We start from the raw sequence: 21,470 nt of genomic DNA, 5'->3' as shown, positions 1-21,470 counted from the left end.
CGGATATGAAGGAGTCAGGACGGGGGTTGGCGCAAGCGCATTACCATGTCCCCAATCGCCAACACCGACGTTATCCTCTCTTCGCGCATGCGGTTTCCCTCCTTCAAGCGTCGCGCGGTTCACTTGGCGCATGCGTAGAAGCCTCCCGGTCCCCGTTGCACATGCGTAGTATGTGGAGCCATCTTGGTCCCGGGCGCGCCTGCGCACCGGCTCCTTCCCTCTCCCGGTGCGGTAGCCCCTGGTCCTCGCCTGCTCCGGTCGCCGCGCGCGGACCTTGCCCCGCCCGGTGCCGCCATGTCCGCGGAGCAGGTGAGCAGCCTCTGCGAGCAGCTGGTGAAGGCGGTGACGGTGATCATGGACCCGGCCTCCACCCAGCGCTACCGCCTGGAGGCGCTCAAGGTACCAGGACAGCGGGGTCCGCGTGGGGCGGCCGGGCTCAGCGCTGCCCGCTCCCCACCGGGGTCCTGGCCCGGGGCAGAGCTGGACCCCCGGGCCCCAGATCCCGGGGAGCCCGGTGATACACCCCCCGCCCTGAAACCTGTCACCCCCCCGCCCGATCCGCAGCCTGGCTCTGCCCCCTGTGGAGGGTTCAGCCCATGGGTCTGCTCCGGGACAGCGCGTGTCCGATACCCCTGAATTCTGCCCCGCCTGAGCTGGGTTCCCCAGTCTCCGTCTGTGGGCTCGCCCTGCTCCGTGGCATGGAGAGCTGGCAGCCTGCATTGCCTTTAATCCCTGTGCAGGTGTTTAGGGACCCCAGTGATACGCTCTAGTAAAGGTCTATAGAGACAGGCATTTCCCCGGGCCGGGCTTTGCTGCAGCACCTTTCCCAAAGTGAATATGACCCTGAAGTTTGTCTCTTTCAGGGCTTGTCAGGAGGGTCTGAAGAGCATCAGAGACTCTCATTCTGCTGCTCAGGAGGCTCTGTGCAGCGTCAGAGGCGCTGAAAGTAGTCTGTAGCCTCAGGAAGGCAGCTCACGGTATTGGGCCACATTGGGAAAGTATTCCCAGATAATGAGGATTTGAGACACTAGCTGTGAAGCTGAAATTGTACAGAAATTGTTTGCTTAGCCTCCTGTGCTTTCCAGGGAGAGTTCACCACTTGCAGTGGGCAGTTTTGAAGCTCTGTTTTTCCTCTTATCTCCAGATTGTCCTAATGTTTCACTTTTCCTACGCTCATTTCGACGTTGCCACTTGATAGTTTTTGGCTCATTGTTATCCTTGTTCCTTTTCAGTTCTGCGAGGAGTTTAAGGAGAAGTGTCCCATCTGTGTCCCCTGTGGTCTGAAGCTGGCAGAGAAAACCCAGACAGCCATTGTCAGGCACTTTGGTCTTCAGATCTTGGAGCATGTGGTCAAGTAAGGGAGCTCACTTGGGCTGCATGGATTTGGTGCCATCCTAAACTATGGAGAGAGAACAGGCCTGTCATGTCACAGTTGTCAGTGCTAATTATTGTTCCCAGATGTCTGTTGGTTACAGCAGTGGACAGGGTGTCAGGAGAGTTGGGGTCTGTACTGAGCCCTGTCATTAACTCACTGGGTGACATGAGGGGGCAAGTCACTTCCCATCTCTATCCTTGTCTCCCTGTGTTTAAAATGAGGGTAATAGCAAATACTGCAAGAGGGGCATGCAGGTTAATTCATTGCATAGATCTTAGACAAAAGATGCTGGAGACAGGCAGGAAAGTATTATCAGTAGATCACTGTAAAGTTCTCTGCCACTAGTTTCAGATTAATAAAAGTACTTCTCCACTATACAGTTTGGAGATCCTTCTCTATTGGCTCCACAAACCCAATATTTTGTGCTCTTGGTCCTTTTCCTGTAGATGTTAACGAATCCTGCCCGTTCCCTGAACTGTGCTTATCTCGGTGCAGATGCTCTAACTGGGCTGTAATTTTAGCTTCAGCCAATAACATTGCTCAGTAAGGGATTGGGTATTGGCAGCGCAAATGAACGATGCAGCCTCAGCCTCCCTAGCTTGGGCAAAGGGCTGATGGATTTCTAAAACAAGTCAGTGATCTGTGCCAGCATATTGACTTGGTGCCCTCTGTGTGTTTTGTTGGACAGGTTTCGCTGGAACAGCATGCCTCGCCTCGAGAAGGTCTATCTGAAGAACAATGTCATGGGGCTTATATCCAATGTAAGTGCTGGCTGCCTCCATGGCCAAACCACCATATGGAGCAGACTCATAGACTTTAAGGCCAGAAGAGACCATCATGATCATCTAGTCTGACCTCCTGCACCCTGCAGGCCACAAGAGCTCACCCCCCTGCTCTTGTAATAGACCCATAATCTATGGCTAAGGGACCATAACTAAGGCTACGTTTTAGTCACAGATATTTTTAGCAAAAGTCATGGACAAACAAAAATTCACGGCCCGTGACCTGTCCATGACTGGTACTATATACTCCTAACTAAAACTTGGACAGGGAGGCTGCGGGTGCTCTCAGGGGGCGGTCTGGGGGTGCCTCAGGTGCTGGGGGGATGGCCTGGGAACCCGCTGGTGCTGGGGGGCAGGGGAGGGTTGGCAGGGCTGGCAGGCTCCCTATCTGGCTTCACATGTCCCTGCAGCTCCTAGGGGTGGGATAGGGAAGGCCAGGTGCACTACATGCGCTGCCCCCGTCATGAGCTCTGGCTCTGCAGCTCCCATTGGCAAGGAACCGCAGCCAATGGGAGCTGTGGGGGCAGTGCCTGCAAACCGTGACAGCGCACAGAGCCCCCTGCCCTTCTGCCTAGGTCAGGTAAGTGCCGCCCCACATCCCAACCCCCTGACCCAGCCCTAAGCCCCCTCCCACACCCAAACTGTTGCCACTGCTGGTGACCTTCCAGAGTGTTCAAACAATCCCTGAGCCAGCCGCACCAAAAATCACCAAAGTCACAGAAAGTCACGGAATCCGTGCCTTCCGTGACAGATACATGCAGCCTTAACCATAACCTCTGGCTGAGAGTCCCACGACCTCTTGCAGAGATCTTTCACTTTGTTGAGGTGGCATGTGAAAGTGAGGAGGAAGGATGGCCTTGTGGTTAAAGTACAGGAGGCCTGAGTTCAATTCCAGACTGTGCCCTTTACTTGCTATACGACCATGCGGGAGATACCATTTCCCTCTCGGCTTCAGTATCCTCCTCTGTAAAATGGGGATAACTTATCCACCTCAGAAGAGCTGGGAGTTGTGAAGTTTGCTTCCTATCTACACAGTGTTTTTGCAGTCCTTGGATGGAAGGTTCAGTAAATGTGGAGATTGTCACTCATTCAGTTGAAGTATAGCGATCACTGCTCCAAAATGAGTCTCTGAGGTGAGAGGATTTCTGCTGTCCTTTGCACGAAGGCTAGATGTAGCATTAAAACCATATCCTTGACTCCTGTGGAGCGTGCAATTTGGTATGGTGCTGTAGGTCAGCAGCGTCTGGGAAAGGAGAATTGTGGATTGAACCCAAAGTTGCTTTAGAGTTCTAGTCCTCCTCCCATTTGGCCACCACAGGAGGTTTCCTGGAAATTCGCACCCACAACTGTCAATCCATCCAATGGAGGCGATGGTCTTCAAAGACCTACTCCTCAGATGACTGTCATCTGGTGCACAGAGCCTGCCAGCTGTGAATGCCTGGGAAGGCAGGAGTTCCAATCAGGACAGAAACAGCTGGGATGAAGGTGTATTTGTGTTTTTCTTATTGTCCACTGGGTCTGCGGCCAGACTCCCCCATGGTATGAATGATTGTTCTGGGGGCAGCTGGCTCCATTTTGTGTGATCATCTTCTTTCTCTCATAGGGAACACAGAATATTTTAGAGGAGGAAAGTCACATTAAGGACGTCCTGTCTCGCATTGTGGTGGAGATGATCAAGCGTGAATGGCCTCAGCACTGGCCTGATATGCTGAAGGAGCTAGACACGCTCTCCAAACAAGGGGTATGAAGCACACCTGTTTGTCAAACTTGTCTGTACTCTTCCAGTGGCTCACAATTCTAGGTCTCCTTTCCTTATTTCATGGTCAAACAAGCTGGAGTTACAGTAGATTCACAGGCTGTTGTCAGGTCCTATTATTCCAGGAGATCACGTTATCAGAGATTAAACCATCATAGTTATCCTTCTCTGGCTATTCCCCAGACCCTGGTCTAGTCTTAATCTGTGTCTCTGAGCTGCTCTCTGCAGAGCTTCATGTTACGGCTAGATTCATGGGTGTGTTTGTTTGGGACATTAGGAGACACAGACAGAACTGGTGATGTTCATCCTCCTGCGTCTGGCAGAGGACGTGGTGACCTTCCAGACGCTGCCCACCCAGCGGCGACGGGACATCCAACAAACTCTTACCCAGAACATGGAGAAGATCTTCAGCTTCCTGCTCACTACCCTGCAGCAGAATGTCAACAAGTATAGGCGCATGGTAAGAAGCTTCTTTCTGGGAGCCCAGTCAGCACTGGGATCTTGGATATGGGTCACACTTTTTGGGCAAGTGAGAGGAGACTCAGTCTGAAATCAGTTGCTGTAGTTACACCATGGAGCTCTGTTGTGAGCATGAAAACAGCCAATGGCTGATGAGAAAGTCTCAGGGTTCAGGAGGCAGCATTGGTGTCAGCAGTCTGGATTTCTAGTGTTAATCACCTGAGATGGATGAGAAGCTTGCGCTTGGCACTGGGAGGCTCAGTTTGTTGGCACTAATGCATTGGTTTGACCCCATTCTCCTAGAGCTCAGGTCAGAAACTCCTACTGCAAGGAGATGGTATGGGGTGTTGCAACCTTCTAGTAGCAGATGCCCCTTTTCCTCCCATAAACAGGGCCGTTTGGGCTCTACTTTACTACGGTTATAATCCTATGACACTGGAGATGTGCAGGTTGCTCAAGATGTGATAATGGCAGATCTTTGCCCTGAAGAGCTTGTAGTCTGATCCGGTGAGAGTGAGATGGGGTTGGGAAGGTGAGGGATACAGCAGTGACCAATCCAGAGACAAGCTTCTTACATGCACATCTTGTTCCCTTTTATAATGTGTTAAAATGTGGAGTCATGCTTAGCATGACAACAGTGTGGTGGAGATGGAGCAGTGACAGGCTGTATCCAATTCGCCGAGATGGACATTTCAACCAGTTTCCTTGGCACATTCACTGGCCGCATAGACTAGCTGTTCTCACCCAGCACCACATGTCACCCTGGGGGTACACAGAGGTCTTCCAGGGGATATACCAACTCATCTAGATATTTGCCTAGGTTTACAATAGGCTACGTAAAAAGCACCAGCGAAGTCAATACAAACTAAAATTTCATACAGACAGTAACTTGTTTATACTGTTCTATATGCTATACACTGAAATGTAAGTACAATATTTATATTCCAATTGATTTATTTTATAATTATATAGTAAAAATGAGAAAGTAAGCAATTTTTCAGTAATAGTGTGCTTGGACTCTTGTATTTTTATGTCTGATTTTGTAAGCAAGTAGTTTTTAAGTGAGGTGAAACTTGGGGGTACGCAAGACAAATCAGACCCCTACAAGGAGTACAGTAGTCTGGAAAGGTTCAGAGCCACTGGCATAGACAATTCAATAGACAAACAGAGCTGTGTATTTCTGTGTGCCATTTATGGCTGACCTGGGGTGGGTGGGAAACTTTGTTGCGTTTTGTAGTTTGGTTGAGTACATTTCCAGATGAGGTCTAAATTCCAATGCTGAGACTCTGAAGTGTGGTTTCTTCTGCTAATGGTGGAATCCTTCTGCTTGGCCAGGTGGGAGCGCCCCAGGAGCGAGATATCCTCACCACTCCACAGGTTAGCAGATCTTTGAGCTGTTTGTGCACAGGGTGAATACTGAGGTTTGGGTGTCCAGCTACCAGTCTGCTCACTGGATTGAGAGGGAGGGAATTGCCAGGCCTGGGAGTTGTACTCTGCAGTGCTGTTAGATATTCAGCTGGTGGGTTTGTACTTGGGTATTTGGGGTACATCTGTGGTGACTTGAGTCATTGCACTCTAAATGTTGACAGAATAGAGTTTCCAAAGCAAAACCTTGCAGCAGAAAGGGATGCTTGCAATTTCCTTGCACACAGAAAAACAGAGCATCTGCTCAGATCAGACGCTGCTGTTGCATAATTTAGGCAATAAGATGGTGCACATAGTGCATTATTGCTGTTAAGCAATTCGAGTTTGGGGACTGGAAGTCAGGACTCCTGGGTTCCAATCCTGGCTCTGCCACTGCCTTACTTTGTGGTCTTGGTCAAGTCACTTCTTTCTACGCATTAGTTTCATTAGAATGAGGCCACAAACGCTTCCCAGAGGTTGTGATCCTTGAACGTAAGATGCTTTAAAAGGGAAGCAAAGGCATCTTCTTCCCTGGAAGTTTCAAGAAAGTATTGGAACCCGCACACATTCAGAGGAACCTGCCACCTGGAATGTCTTCTTTCAGAGGAGAGAATCTGTGGCTTAACTTCCAGTGGAAAGTCCTGGGGCAGTGTCCTAAGCTGGAAAATGTGTTGCAGCCTCTTTCACCAGGCATCTATTCACTGAGGCTTCTCAGGGCTGCACCCTCTTGAATGAGCCGGGGACAGCCCAGCAGTTGCTGGGAGGAGTTGTGCACCACAGCAGTTCACGTACTGTCTCTTGTTCTTTTTTCAGAAGACTGACCTGGCCCAGGAACCAAAAGTGAGTACGGCGTGGGGAGGCAGTGCCGACTGAGGTTGTTTGGAACCAGACTCAGGTTTCCATGCCATAGCCTGTCACCAGACACCAAGTTGCAGTTTATACTTTGGTTAATTACCTTACTATCTGGAAAGGAGGGAACTGCTCATTTCAAGCAGCCCTGATGTTGTTAGCTTGAGGACTTTGCCCCACTTCCCCTACCAACTGCCACCTCAGTTACTTTCCCGGAGAAGGCACTTCCTAAGGTAGTTGCTGTTGTATAATGCATGTGCAGCTCCAACGTGGAGAAGTCAGCTATGGCTGAGATATGGGTTGCCCCAGATCTGGGCCAGAGGCAAAGCTCTGCACTGAGATTGTTTCCATATAAATCCTTTCTGACTCTGAACTGATGGTTATGGTCTGTTCACAGGCCCAGGCAAACTGCCGCGTTGGGATAGCAGCACTTAATACCCTGGCAGGCTACATTGACTGGGTGGCCATGAGCCACATCACAGCAGATAACTGCAAGCTCCTGGAGATGTTGTGCTTGCTCCTGAATGAACCCGAGCTCCAAGTGGGAGCAGCAGAGTGTCTTCTGATCGCTGTCAGCAGGAAAGTGAGTTCCTCTTCCCGAGCCTCCCTGACCCCTCCTGCCCTCCACATTCCCCTCCTCTCCCTGGGTTTATTCTTAGTTTATCAGGTTGAGCAATGGTAACGTCACTCCTTTATCTAAGGAATTAAGTCACCTGCCTCTTTGGCTGCCCCGGCACCTGAGTGACTTTAGGGCGGATGCGTCCCCAGGACAATGGACAGAGCAGTTTCTGGAACCCACCCAGGCCCCGTTTCTCTGCCTGCCCTTCCATACAGCTTTGAAGCTTGAAATCCCTGCTTGAAATAACATTAACTCATTCCTAACCCTTGCTGTCCTCAGTGCTCAGTGCCACAGAGGAGTGTTGGGGTATTGCCATCTCGCTGTAAGAACCTAGTAGGATTTCTGATGCCCAGTAGATGTTTTCTGAAACACACCATCGAGGTGTGCTCTGTATGTCCTGCTGCCATGCCTACCCAGGGTGTGCTTATCCCAGATCAGTAGCACAAACACAGCGCTCACAAGCAACCTTACAATAACAAACCAGTCCAGCTGCCCTGCAGCAACAAGCCAATATGCAGTGGAAGAAGAAATAGGCCTATAAGGACCAGATTTTGGTTTAAGGCTCCCAGTGGGGTTATTGGAGAAAACTACTTTATTCTCCAATAGTTTTTTTATTTCTTGTTGCATTTTGTTCTGCTTGATGGTGGAATTCAAGTCCCCAAATGGTAACACAGCTAGTGATCTGCCAGCTCCCTCTCGCTGGTGGGATGAGGTGCGGTCACGTGTTTTGACCAGTGTGTACTTTGCTTTTTGTCTAGGGGAAGCTGGAGGATCGGAAGCCCCTTATGGTCTTGTTTGGAGATGTTGCCATGCACTACATACTTTCTGCTGCGCAGTGAGTACTGTCCAGTTGCTGAGGGAGCACATCATGGTCTAAAGTGGAAACTGGCTGCGGCTGGCCTGTATTAATAAGTACCTCCCCACCCCAAGCTATAAAACTAAAAGTGGTCTCTTGGAAATTACCTCAGCACCTGTTCCCATCATGGCCTTTGCTCAGGTGTGGGTAGAGTTCTTAGCCTTGTACTATCAAGTGCTGCATATCGAACCACTGCTGTGCACAGATCCTGAGTATGGGCAGCATGCAGATCCAGTCTGGCCTAATGGCAACAAGCTGGCATTGGATTAGGAGAGGGTAGAAGGTGTTACTTTTCCCAAACTTGAAAAGCCAACCATTTTCCTAAGTCCCATAACTTCAAAAGAAGCTGCTCAGGGTAACTCCCAACATCCCGAAATCTTCTCTTTTGGCCTGAGATTGATCAGGAGATATTGGCAGAAGGTCCAAAGGGTTTAGACTAGAAATACTTCTAATCTTAAAATTGGATCTCATATCAATAACTTCAGTAATGGGGAAGGGAACCCAACCACGCTGATGTCAAATTATCTTCTCAACTTACTACTGTGTGTGTAATCCTGACCTTCCCTTTCTCTTCTCCTCCCTCCCAGGACAGCAGATGGTGAAGGCCTGGTAGAGAAGCATTATGTTTTCTTGAAGAGACTTTGCCAGGTCTTGTGTGCTTTAGGCAGTCAGCTGTGTGCATTAGTGGTGAGTCTTCTACAAACACTGGAAGCAGTCCTGACAAGACTGTTTTTCAGGGGGATGATTGGGGATATGGATACCATGATGCTCGTTTATACCATTGATATGGACAGCAACAGTTCTTTTCTCTAACAGTGGAGGGAACAGAAAGGGCCTTGCATGCAGTGAAACCTGGCAGGTTTGAAGCCAACTCTTCTAGGGGTGTGCTGGGAACTTTGGATCTTCAACCAACTGCACCAAAGAGGGATGTAACAAGAGTGATCATTTAATAAGGGAGCTGGCTTGCTGAAAGATGTTGTTTTGTGGAAAGACCAGGTCAGCTGGCTGCAGAGAATTGGTGTGACAGTAAACTCACAGGGAGCTGTGGGAGGAAGGAAAATTCTGAACCACTTGAGAAGATAAACTTAACAAGAAGCAGCTCTTGGAGGTTTGACTACCTCAAGCTAGTGTGACTTCACTCACTGTATGGTGGAGGGGAGCCTTGGCTATTAATCCTTAGCAAAGCCTGCTGTGAGTGGCAAGGGTTTGTGGCCCTTTATGATACAAGCTCAGCTCACTCCAGGGATGGCAGAGTGACAGGCAACCCTACAAAAAGATGTGCTGCTAAAGAAATCCTGGGAAGAACAGCCCCAGAGAAGGGAACACTCAAGACAGTGCTAGGTCAAAGAGTACTGCTGGAGTGAGGAGTGAAGCAAATACTGATGCTTTTTTAAGAACTGCTACATCTCTGGTCTCCTTTTTCCCTCAATTTTTGGGATAGTCAGGTCATCCCGGCCCTCCAGTGAATACCTCATGATGGATTGGGTGTTGTAGAGTGTTTATAACTTTTTCCAAGCTACTCATAGTCCATCCTTTTCTCTTGAATGTGGCCGTTGTCTCCTTTGGCACTTCCAGGGCAGGTAATGGGAACTTGGCGCTCTGGAGCAGCAGCAGTTTCAGAACACGGCTCTTTTTCAGCCATTATGCGCTGGCTTTTCTATTCCCAGCACATTGTGCTCCTGGTTTCCAAGTGGCGCTGCCACCCAGCTCCTCCTGCTCTACTGCTAAAGCGTTGTCTGAAATCACTCGTCGTTTTGTCTGAAATTACTCATTCTTCCGTTAACAGGGCTCGGATTCTGACGTGGACACACCAGCCAACCTTGGGAAATACCTGGACTCATTTCTAGCTTTCACAACCCATCCCAGCCAGGTAGGGGAAAGGGAGAGGGGGCTCTGAGTGCAGTATGTGTAGTTAAACCACAGCGTAGGAGACTGTGTCACTCCTGCTGCAGAGGAAATCAGCTCATGTCTGTTACGTTTTTGAGAGCCATCTGCCATTTTCTAACCATTTTCTCCTCTGAGGATGTAGAAGGTGATGTGGTCAGTGCTGTGCTGCCATCCAGTGTCCCATAAAGCCCACACAGCATGGAGATCACAGATTTCAGAGACTGGAGCAAACCTGGTATTTGCTTGGTGGGAGACTCTTTCCCATTTGCCAGAGTAGCTTAGCAGTTTTGGCTGGGTCTGGAAAGTGTGTGGCCTGGACTGGGGAGTCATTGTAGCTTGCCATTCCCCTTTTAGCACAAAGGTTCAAGCTTCTGCATCAGAGAGTACAACCCTGTTGACACTTTTGTTCTTTCTTCTTTTCCCCTCAGTTCCTGCGCTCTTCCACTCAGATCACCTGGGGAGCCCTCTTTCGACATGAAATCTTGTCCCGTGAACCTCTGCTGTTGGCTATGATCCCAAAGTACCTTCGTGCATCTATGACTAACCTAGTGAAGGTATGGAGGAGCTCTGCTCTGCTGGGTGTGAGCTGGTGGTGCCTCGGCAAATGTTTCATAGTGGTAACGGTGAAGAAGCTGGGTTTTTGACGCGCAGTGTAGAGCATCATCTCCAGGCTGCAGGGTAGCAGTCCTGATCTGAAGATTACAGTTCTTCCTCTCTTCCCCTAGTGGGAGTCCCCTTGGAGCTGGTGCTCAGGCAGAGGTGGGTGATTGCTCCACTCGCTTCCTCACCCCATCCCTTCTGTTTCCAGGTGGGCTTCCCCTCTAAAACAGACAGCCCCAGTTGTGAATACTCTCGCTTTGACTTCGACAGTGATGAGGACTTCAATGCCTTCTTCAACTGTAAGTCATCCAGGGGCCTCCTGGCAAGGCCTGCTACCTCTGTTTGAAATTTGCAGTCTTCCCCTTGCTCTCAGAGGGCTGGGGGTTCCTGGCCTAGCTTAGAGCCTACCCTCTCAGCTCAGTAATGAGCTTCAGTTGCTCACATTGCTGCTCCAGGTCTTCCTGCTTGCCTTGTGCCTGGTGAACTTCTTGGCATTCTCCTATGGCAGCCCAGGCATTCAGTTCTGTTTCCTCTTGGCCAACAGGTGGCAACTAAGGTTTGCTGAGCCTGCATTACTCAGTGTCGGTTTATGCTTCCTCAGTCAGTTGTCCGGAGTAGCGGGGGAATGAAACTCACTGTACCCCAGGACTTGGACAGGAACTAGGCCTGGAGGCAAGGATCCAGAAAAAGGGGGTTTAGCTAAAGAATTTAATCTTATTTCCCAAAGCAAAGCTGGAAGGCTCCCGCGCTGTACTACAAGCTGGTCTACTACCAGGGTATTTGAGCTCGCTCTGCAGAACTCTACTGCCAAAGTAGCAGCCACAGATGTTCCCAGCTGTGGAAAAGTGAAGAGCGACACTGAAGGGGAGCCATTTCCAATATCTGAACCTGACTCCTCAAATCCAATTCCCTTGGCAGCTTTCCGTGCCCAGCAGGGAGAAGTCATGAGGATGGCATGTCGCCTGGACCCAAGGACTGGCTTCCAGATGGCTGGGGAGTGGCTGAAGTACCAGCTGGCAGCTCCTGTGGATATTGGACCCATGAACTGTAAGTTGCCTGAAGAGCAGGAGAGACGAGGCTCAGCCTCCTGCTGGAGCCCCAAACGAGCTTCTGTGTGTGTCTTTTGAAGCCACAACTCTTAAAATCAACTAGGTTCCAAATCAGGCTTTCCAGGGTCTCTGCAGGAAAAATCCCTCACTGCCTACTTAAGCAGCCACTGGTCCAGAGCCTTTGACTGACAGGAAAGCTCCTTCCTTTCCCCAATTCCTTTCACTTGTATCTTTCCCATGAAAACAATTTCAAAGTGAGAGGCCAGACTTGACTGGTTACGTCCTTCTTGTAAAATGCAGCCAATCTCTGTCCTGAGAAATCCAAACGTAGCTATCTCGCAAAGGCCTCTGTCACTTACATCGCTCGTTCTCCACACAGGCCACTTGCTGCCTTTAAAATCCCATTTAAGTGAGACCCGTCCTTTGTTTTCCCTTCTGCTGTGGTTTGTTGGAATCACTTCCTCTTTTATATCTGAGGGATGTTGTTTGTGATCCAGGAGCCTCTACCTCGATGACAAAGCAAACAGCCTTTGAGCACCATTTAGTACCTTCCTCCCATGCTTGCTTGCCGGAAACCTTCTCCCTAGTGGCAAAGGGAATAGAGGGAAAGGATAGGAGCACTCATGAGTGGGTGGTTCAGATGTCCAGCAAGATTTCCCTGAGAGTGGGACTTTGCAAAGGACTTTCCAAGCTGGCATTGTGCTTGGGAGGAAAGGGGAAGCTAGACTTCTCCAGTGTCACAAGTGCTCCAATCTTCTCTTCTCTTCTCTCCACTTGCAGCTAAGACTGGGGAAGGTCTCTGCTCCATCTTCTCGCCTTCCTTTGTACAGTGGGATGCTATGACCTTCTTCTCAGAGAGTGTCATCAGCCAGATGTTCCGGACCCTGGATAAGGAAGTACATACCCTCTAACTGCTGTTTGCATGGTTTCTGTGTCTCGGGAAGACATGGGAGGTTGTGTTTTCTTTCAGATAATATTTCCCAAAAATGCTAGCTTGCAGCAGCAAAATACAATAGTGCTGAAACTCCAGCTGTCAGGGGAGGTCGTAGTTGCATTGGGGAGTGGTGATCTTTTTGGTAGGTAGGGCCAGTTCCACTGTAGGCTTTGAACACCAGAAAAGTGCTTTGGATTTGGATACTATTAAATGAGGAGCCAGTGCAGTGATTAGGGTCCCAGGTGATCTCTTCAGAGCAGCCTGTATTGTTGGGAGAAAGCGTCTGTTTTAAGTGGTAGCTCTTTGGTTTTGTTGTTCCAATCAGCTTGTGTTTTTCGAGGCAAACTTGCACACACAGTGGAAGAGAGAAGTGAACAGCAAAAGATGAGAAAAATGCAGCTTCTCTTTGCCATTTGCAGTGCATTAGCTGGAAAAACACAAGTGCAGTGCACTATCTTTATTTGCCAGTTAGGGTCTGGCCAGTTTTTAGTCAGGATTGGACTGCTTGGGCATTCCATTCTGGTCACAGCAAAGAATTGCAAGGATGATTTTGTGCTGGCTGGTTAAGCCTGAAACTTGTTAGCCAGCAGGCAAAAAGAGAGCTAGGGAAGAGGTGGGAGGAAGTGGACACCCTAGACAGGCAGTAAGAGTTGGAACCTCCGGTTGTTTCCAGACATCTGTAGAGAGGGTGATGCTGTCTGTTCTCTCTTTCTTGCAACAGCAATTGCGCCTAAGTTAAAATGAGCTTTGCCACTTTTAACTCACTTTGGGAAGACTTCACCCAAGGGTGCTATTCAACACAGCAGCTCCCTGGCCAGGCCCTGGGAGGAGACATTGGAGTGTTGGCTATATTTCGCATCTCTGACTGTTGCTTTCTTTCCTTGCCCCCTCCCCTTTTATTCTTGCAGGAGATCCCAGTGAATGATGGCATAGAGCTGCTGCAGCTTGTCCTGAACTTTGAAACAAAAGATCCTCTCATCTTATCCTGTGTGCTCACCAATGTCTCTGCACTCTTCCCGTTTGTCACCTATAGGCCAGAGTATCTACCCCAAGTCCTCTCCAAGGTAGGTGTTCTGTAGGCCAGTGGTTCTCAACCAAGGGTATATGTACCGCTGGGAGTTCCAGGAGGTACATCAACTCATTTACGTATTTGCCTAGTTTTCCAACAGGCTACATAAAAAGCACTAGCAAAGTCAGTACAAACTAAAATTTCATACAGACAAAATGAGAAAGTAAGCAATTTTTCAGTTATAGTGTGCTGAGACACTTTTGTGTTTTTATGTTTTGTAAGCAAGTAGTTTTTAAATTAGGTGAAACTTTGGGATACGCAAGACAGGTCAGACGCCTGAAGTGGGTACGGTAGTCTGGAAAGGATGATAACCACTGTTGTAGACTACTCTTTGATCAGATAGCCTCTGAGTGGAATATTAGTACCACATGGCCCTTACATATTTTAACTAATCCTCATGAGACCCCTAGGAGAGGAATTACCCTCCTGTTAGAAATGGGATTAAAACTGAGGCAGTGAAGTGACTTGTCCAAAGACAGGGAATCAGTGGAGGAGTCAGATAACCTGGATTTCATAATTCCCAGTCCTGGTCTTCAACCATTAAATGACACACTCTGTCTCCATAAAAGCTTTATCTTTATATCATGGCCTCGGTGCACTGGGAACTCATACCCTTCCTGAATAAAGGGGTTTCTGCTGGCTTGGTGAAGTCACACCAATATCCTGTGCCTAGTGTTCCAGAATGAATGCTGGATATTGATGAGTGACTGACTTTTCCTTTGTCCCACAGCTATTCACCGCTGTCACTTTTGAAGTTATAGAAGAGAGTAAGGTAAGTCCATACTCCTTGGCCACAATATGCTATAGTACTTGCATCAGGTGTGCCCTATTTGAGAAGCATATTGATGCCTGAGACAAGGTCTAAAGTTATGCTGCAACTAACTTCTCAGTCGGATTTGTCCTTGACAAGGGGATACCTAGACACTTAAATCCCTTCTTCGCAGTCTTAGCCAATAAGCCTTGGCTGGTGGAAGCTTGGGAGTCATTTAGGTTGAAATTCACCCCCAAGAAACAGTCAGGATATAGCCATTTGGGTATTTGTGCATCAGACCTCTATTTGGGAGTGACTTTCACTCGCTAGCCACCACACATACCCTTCAGTGGTTGGACGTGTGTTGGTGTTGGTATGGCTGCTACCCCTGGTGCATGCTGGGAACCGTAATGCATTAGATAAAAATCAGTTGCATTCTCATCCCAGGAGTTGAATTGGCGCCCAGAGGCTCGGGCTTGCAGTGACTCCTCTGGGAACTGGCATTAACTGAACTCTTGGAATGCACGAATTGAAGTATCAGTTTCCCCTGGTCTCCACAGCCCAGAAAATTACATTAATGGATTTGGCTAATGGGGAGGCCTGGGGTCTGTCTGGGTTTTGTAGTTTGACCCTGAATTTTGTTGTTGGTCCAGGCCCCAAGAACTCGGGCAGTGAAGAATGTGAGAAGACATGCATGCTCCTCGATCATAAAGATGTGTCGGGACTACCCTCAGCTTGTCCTGGTATGTACATGCACCTCTGTTCCCGGGCACCACTGCCCCTCTTCAGCTGTATTTCTGGGGATTGGGGAGCTTCAGTTCCTCTGACTCAATCCCCTTTTTTTTCCCAGGGAGACTCTCCCTATTTTTACTCAAATGTGACTGTAAAGCAGAGATATTTCTGCTGCACAGAAAGCCAGCCGATTTATTCTCTTTCTCACCACTAGAGTGATACTGACTTTTTTTTGTTTTTAAATATATTGCAGTAGCACCTAGAGGCCCTGATCAGGACCTGGACCCTGTTGTACTGGGCCCAGTAAAGATACATAGCAAGGCACAGACCCTGCCCCACAATTTACGATCCAAGATGCTGATCAACATCTGAAGTGGGGAAAGAGAGCATTCAAGTCAATTTTATAGGCACATTTGTTATATTTTATTTATTGTAATACCAGTTGTGCCCTTAGTTAAAGCCATTAGCCCTGGCTGATCTCTTAGATTTTGCATTATAAGTGGGTCAGGAGAAGGGATGTGAAGGAGCCGGGGAGGATATTGGCTTTCTGGATCAGTCCAGGGGGAGTAGAAGAGAATGTAAATACTGGTTGCTCTTTCTGCTTGATCCCACCAGGTCAGACTCTTCTACTAGCTTTGCTGAACCAGCAAGCCTACAAACTCTGTTTGGATTCTTGGCTCCAGCAGCACTAGTATTTGATTGCTAAGGGACCAGGGGAGCTGTAGTTAGAGGGGCATTGTATTGTCAGCCTGTTTAAGGACGGGAACTATTGAGGCCTGAAGGATAAGGGATGGCATTCTACTCCTCTTGAGGATCCCTTCGGTTGCTGGAGGCGTAGCAGCTGTCACTCACTTTGTGGCTACAGATTAGTCTCTATGTTGTGGCAGAACACAAGCTGCTGCTTTGAAGGTGCTAATTGGGGTCGTTTAGGATTCCAGCTTGTATTTCAGTACAGCTGCCAAGAAAGAGTGGGTTTGTTATCATCCATCCCAAAGGTAGTGAACACTTCTTGATGCTTGTACAAGCTTCTATGCTTGTTCCTTGACACTTGACTTACGAGTAGAGTAGGCAAGCGAAAACTGATCCACTGCAGTGAGGATAGACCATTAGCTTGGACAATCAGGTTTTCTTGGTTAGACTCACAAGGGTGGGAGTGGAGAGATGTAAAGTCCCAAACTCTGATATCTGAGTGCCTAGAGACCAGCTCACTTCCTTGCCATCCATGAAGGACTAGAGCAATTTGGGGTTTAGACCACGCTGTGATGGTGCAGCTGGCTGAGACAGCAGCGTCTACCCTGATCTCAAACATTATTTGCCATGAACAATGGAGATCATTGGAGTACCTAGGGGGAGGAAGGAAGATAGAGGAGCAGGGTAGAAACAAGGCTCTGCCAGGCTTAAGGAAGAGGCTGGAAAGATCAGGGCAAGGGAGATGAGCCCTTGAGAGGGACAGGGAAGATCAGAACAGGCCCCACTCATCCAGCTATTTCCTGCATCTTGCGTGTGGGAATACAGTACATACCAGTCTCTCTTCCCCCCAAAAGTGAGTGCAGCATCCCCAGTCAGGTGGGTGAGTGACAATGTCCTACTTGGGTCTTTGTTCCAGCCTAACTTTGAGATGCTGTATAACCACGTGAAGCAACTGTTGTCCAATGAGCTGCTCCTGACGCAGATGGAGAAATGCGCTCTCATGGAGGCCCTGGTCCTCATCAGCAACCAATTCAAGGATTACCAGCGGCAGAAGGTTTTCCTGGAGGAGCTCATGTCTCCTGTTGCCAACCTGTGGCTCTCTGAAGAGATGCAGAGGTACAGGGTCCACATTAACCATTCCTGAGCTAGAGCTGAAGATGGTGCAGAGATTCCGGGGGCTAGCATGTGCCTCCCTCTACAGAATGTGTGCAGCAGAGGAGCATCGCTTTGTGCCCCCTGTGTTTGCTAGCCACAAGCCCTCTGCACTCTTAAGACATTTGGCTACGCTTTGAGCCCCTGCTAATAGCCCAGGAGATGGAATAGCTTCTTGGTGTGGAGTATATCTAAACAGCACGTGCTGAGAAGGGGTAGGGGCCACAGCACTCTCCAAACCTCTGACAAAAAGGGGAGTCAAATACCCCCTTTGCTGACCTCCGGGAGAAGCCATGTGTGCAGAGCTGCTGTCCTCTGCCAACACCTGGGAAAGCTGCCACGCAGCAGCTGGAAGCAGGATTGCTGAGATTTGAAAGGTGCAAAAGGGCTTCTCTGGAATATTCCCTAACTGAATTGAAAGAGGTGCTGGGCTGTAGGTGGACTGTGCATGGGGATATTCGGAGAGGGGTTTGTTGGCTTGTTTCTGCAATTCTGGGCCAAGTCAGCAGAGCTCGATGCGGAGAAGCAGACTACAGCTCAGCCTGTCCACCAGCCTGGCCTGATCTCGGGTCACTTGGCATTGATGAGCCCTTGTGTACAGTGAGGGGGTCAGTTTCATTAAACTGAAAGGGGAAGCTAAGCGCAGTTGTCGAGGGCAGTCACCTTGAGTTCCACCTTTAAGATGAATTGACTGATTGTGGTTAATAGGACTTTTGACTATCTGTGCTGGGACAGCATTTATCGCAGATGCCAGACTCCGCTTAAAGGTCCTCGGTGCTTTTGATAATCCCAGGCTTGCTCATTTCTGCCCCTCAGAGTCCTATCAGATCCTGAAGCTTTCATCTCCTACGTTGGTGCTGACAACAAAATCACTGATCCCGTTTTGGAAGATCCCAGTGGCCTGAACCGCTCCAGAGTGAGTATCCGTTACCTGGGGAGGCTTGGTCTTTGGAGAGTTGCAAGTAATTCCTCTGCCTTCTACACGTGTTCACCTATTCTGCCTCTTGAATAGGGCCTTGTGCAAGACCTGTCCTAAACATGCGCCTTTTGTTGGACCCAGATCACTACGTCGTTCACACTGCAGAATGGCGGATGGCTTCTGACTCTAGCTCAGTGGACATGGGTCACGTAAGAGAAGCAGGATCATGTCTCCCGTTCCCCCATCCCTGTGTGGTATATAGAATCCTGTAACCCTGCAAGGCAGAAGTCTTGCTGTATTCCTCACGCGGTGGTTCATAAGCCTTTGTGCCTGCTCTTCTTGGAGCAGTCTGTTTTGTGGATGCAGTTGGGTTAAGGCTGGATGATTTGGGTAATGTGGTGCAGTGAATTGCGATTCCCAAGTGAAGCATTCTGGAAAGCATGAGACTGAAGCTGCGTGGCGTGGAGTATAACTCAAATACTCATCAGGACCTGGTGTTGTATGAGAGGCTAGATGCAGGATGTCTTTGCTGCAAACTGGTAGTTGCTGTCTTCAGGGTTTGGCAGATGTGGAAATGCCGATGGTTGGACTCTGCTTGTGACAGACACTAATGCGGTTTTAGGCAGTTGCAGGAATGTGGAATTTCTGGTCAGTCCATGATGTGTGCAGGGAAATGAGACAGTGATGACTTCAATGTTTCCTTTTAGAGAGTGCCCCATGTGGTCATTTGGACTCAGCAAGACCTTCTGCATTGACACTGTGTGTCCAGTAATAAGCTCCTGTGCTATTCCTGCATGTCAAGGGGTTGTTGCAAACCCTGGAAGGTATCAGGATAGTGTGAGGGATCTTCTCATGCGCATGTTCCCCCAAGGCAGCCCTGCCCTCAGGGTTGGGCAAGTGGAGTGCCATCCCAGGAGAAAGGCCAGGGGGAGAGGGTTCTCTCTGGCCTTCTGTTGCTTTTGCTTGCACCCTTGCTAAGAAGAGTTCTCTCCATGTCTTTTGTTTTGCTGTAGATAAGCTTTTGCGTGTACACCATTCTGGGAGTTGTGAAACGGGCTCGTTGGCCCACTACCCTGGAAGAGGCTAAGGCCGGAGGATTTGTGATCGGGTGCATGCCCAGCGGCAATCCGATCTACCGTAACCCCTGCACTGAGCAGGTCCTGAAACTTCTCGACAACTTGCTCGCTCTCATAAGGTGGGTCGAGTTGACGTGACACCAGTTATGCTGACTAAACAGTCTCTGGAAGTGAACCTGCAATGTATGTTGTGTTCTCTAAGCGTGTTCTCCCATTGAAGCCAACGGGAGCACAGGCTTGGGCACCTGCACCAGTGCTATTCCCGACTGTTCTCAGTGGGGAATGGGACTGGGGAAGTGAGCCTTCTCCGCACGCACAGCCCTGGCCCATGAGATTCTATTAAAGCTAATGGGAGCTCAGGCTGGGGTTGCCTCCCCCACCTCCACTTCCACCTGGGAATGTGTCCAACCTAAAGCTGCCTCCCTGACTAACCAAGTATTTTTCAACTAACATCTCTGCTCTGCCTTCAGCCCCCACCAGGCCACCTCTCCAGTCACCACCAGAGCAGGGCCTGCTCTCCTGGCGTCCAGTGGGAGTTTGCTTTGGTCTCGCTTCAGTACTAAGTTGAGCTTCTTTGATCTGGCTGCCTGAAGCGTGATCTGCCATTGAAACCAATGGGGGCTCATGCTAAGGCTCTTTCTGTGCCTTGCAGTGCCGCCTCTCGGTGTACCCGCTGGGAGTCTGCATCGTGTGTCTGCAGCTTGGCCAGGGTGGAGGTGAGATGAAGGTGGTTCAGGTTGGGTGGGAGGAAGTGTTCTGAATTGTGCCGTTCCCTCACCCGGTGATGCAGTGTTAGGAGAGTAGCAGTTCTCTGAGCTATCCCTTGGTGGATTCTCTGTGACTGCCAACAGGGAGGCATTGCTAGGCTTGGGGCTGGCTCTCAACCTCGCGCTGGCCAGTGATGTGTGTAGTGAATGAGGCCGTTCCCTGCTTCTGGAGCTGGGTGGCAGGTGGGAACTGTGTTTAATCGCCACATAGCTTTTCAGCACTCAGCTCTATGGGGGTGAGGCCCATGTAGGGCACTGTCTAGCCAGGTTCTTAAAATATGAGTCACTGAACAAATCAGGACAGTGCTGCTGCAATTGTGAAGAGCAGAGAGGGGTAGGTGTATACAGTCTTGGCCCACTCAAGCAAATTCCTCTTTACAAAGTGTAGGCTGGGCACTTTAGCCCATTGTCAGTATTGAGCTATCCAGTTGCTATTGATGCAGCAGGGATGAGATTTGCCCTTTACTCGTGAAGGTGGACGATCCCATGCGTCAGTTCTTTTTGTGGGTTGTGAGCTCTCTGGGCAGAGACAGTCTCATGCAGAGTTTCCTGGGTGCTGAGCACTTCGTCAGTGTATGTTTATATGACATCATGTCTCTGAAATCCAACAAACCAGTGTCCAGGTGAGCATTCCCACTCCTTGAAGCAGGCTGATGGCCGAAGCTGAGTGAGCTGTTTGCCTTTACAGTCATTGCACTGCTAGTACCAGGCTAGTACTTAGTAAAGGCTTTAGAATACCTGTGTGACAAGCCGAAGAAACTAAATTCCACCCTTGTATGTCAGCAAACTTCCATTGTACTGGTTCTAAAGAAGCAAAAGCTCCAGTATTTGCTCTGTTGCTAGTGCTTCTTCTCCAGTGCTATGGAAGTGGCTCCACTGCTGTTTTCTGTGGGGATGCACCAGTGTTACCATTAAGACTTTTCTGCCCCATACTGATGGAACCACCGGTTTTAGGCATGTCTGAGAAGTAGATTGTAACGTATTGCAGTGGCTTGCACTTGATCCTCAAAGGCATCATCCCTTTCCCAATGGAGTTCTCGAGGCTGATGCTGCACCTGGAAGAATTGAATGGTTGAGATGTTGAAAGTGACCAGCCTCCTGCCTTTTACCTTACTTTGCTGAGCACCGGAGGTGAGGTCCAACTCTGTATGGCTGCCCCAGTCTGCAGGATGCAGGGATTTCTCTGTGGTTGCTCTAGATTTGCAAAATTATACATAAGCAGCATTGGAGCTGCCAGGAAAGGGTAGAGCTTGTGTTGTGCTTTTCTCTGGAGTTGTTTCTGCTCTCCCAGTGTGCATGTCCCCTGCTCTTGTCTCCTAGGGTACCTGTTAATGTGGATGTCACGAGGGGCTCTGAGGTCTGGAAAAGACTGTGTGGGGAGGTACAGTGTAAGGGCAAAGCGTGGCTGCCTGGAGTGGTGATTGCAGGATCAGGACAATAGCTGTCTTATTGTTGGGATTGATCATTGCTCATAGCACTGTGCCAATAGGCCAACTATCTGGGAGAATCAGCCAGCTCTTGCAATGTTAATGTGCCACTGAGGAGAAGGGGCTTATGCTAGGAGCTTGGGAACTCTTGCAGGATGCATTGGCTGACTTGAGAGCGACTGGATCGGTTGGAGGCAGCCACATAAATTCTCCTGAGCAGCTGAGTTGAACTGTAAGTAAAGAAGCCCCTTTGAAGCAGGACTGTTCTCCAGTGTAAATGGTTGTGTTTACTCCTCTCTGGGCGTCTTGTCTCGTCC

At 49.3% G+C, this 21,470-nt stretch overlaps 1 protein-coding gene across 5 annotated transcripts in view; it reads left to right on the top strand.

Moving 5' to 3' along the window:
- Positions 1-91: 91 nt before the first annotated feature.
- The window catches only part of XPO5 (exportin 5), a 37,171-nt gene continuing 15,792 nt past the window's right edge, over positions 92-21,470 (top strand). The window contains exons 1-21 of one of the 5 annotated variants that reach the window (XM_043511565.1): positions 92-309; positions 1,233-1,354; positions 2,064-2,136; positions 3,761-3,898; positions 4,191-4,373; positions 5,708-5,749; positions 6,593-6,616; positions 7,023-7,208; positions 8,003-8,079; positions 8,688-8,787; positions 9,887-9,970; positions 10,416-10,541; positions 10,796-10,886; positions 11,506-11,634; positions 12,417-12,532; positions 13,479-13,634; positions 14,370-14,411; positions 15,044-15,133; positions 16,729-16,928; positions 17,781-17,880; positions 18,897-19,078. In XM_043511565.1, the coding sequence (XP_043367500.1) occupies positions 295-309; positions 1,233-1,354; positions 2,064-2,136; positions 3,761-3,898; positions 4,191-4,373; positions 5,708-5,749; positions 6,593-6,616; positions 7,023-7,208; positions 8,003-8,079; positions 8,688-8,787; positions 9,887-9,970; positions 10,416-10,541; positions 10,796-10,886; positions 11,506-11,634; positions 12,417-12,532; positions 13,479-13,634; positions 14,370-14,411; positions 15,044-15,133; positions 16,729-16,928; positions 17,781-17,880; positions 18,897-19,078 (2,276 nt within the window). In that variant the 5' untranslated portion in view covers positions 92-294. Of the gene's footprint in view, positions 400-1,232; positions 1,355-2,063; positions 2,137-3,760; positions 3,899-4,190; positions 4,374-5,707; positions 5,750-6,589; positions 6,617-7,022; positions 7,209-8,002; positions 8,080-8,687; positions 8,788-9,886; positions 9,971-10,415; positions 10,542-10,795; positions 10,887-11,505; positions 11,635-12,416; positions 12,533-13,478; positions 13,635-14,369; positions 14,412-15,043; positions 15,134-16,728; positions 16,929-17,780; positions 17,881-18,024; positions 18,093-18,896; positions 19,079-21,470 lie in introns of all 5 variants that reach the window. The other 4 variants (XM_038394909.2, XM_043511564.1, XM_038394908.2 and 1 more) reach the window with 4 other exon arrangements.

This window comes from Dermochelys coriacea, chromosome 3 (assembly GCF_009764565.3).
Source record: "Dermochelys coriacea isolate rDerCor1 chromosome 3, rDerCor1.pri.v4, whole genome shotgun sequence".
Lineage (NCBI taxonomy): Eukaryota > Metazoa > Chordata > Testudines > Dermochelyidae > Dermochelys > Dermochelys coriacea.
This window is presented reverse-complemented; position numbering and strand designations above follow the sequence as displayed.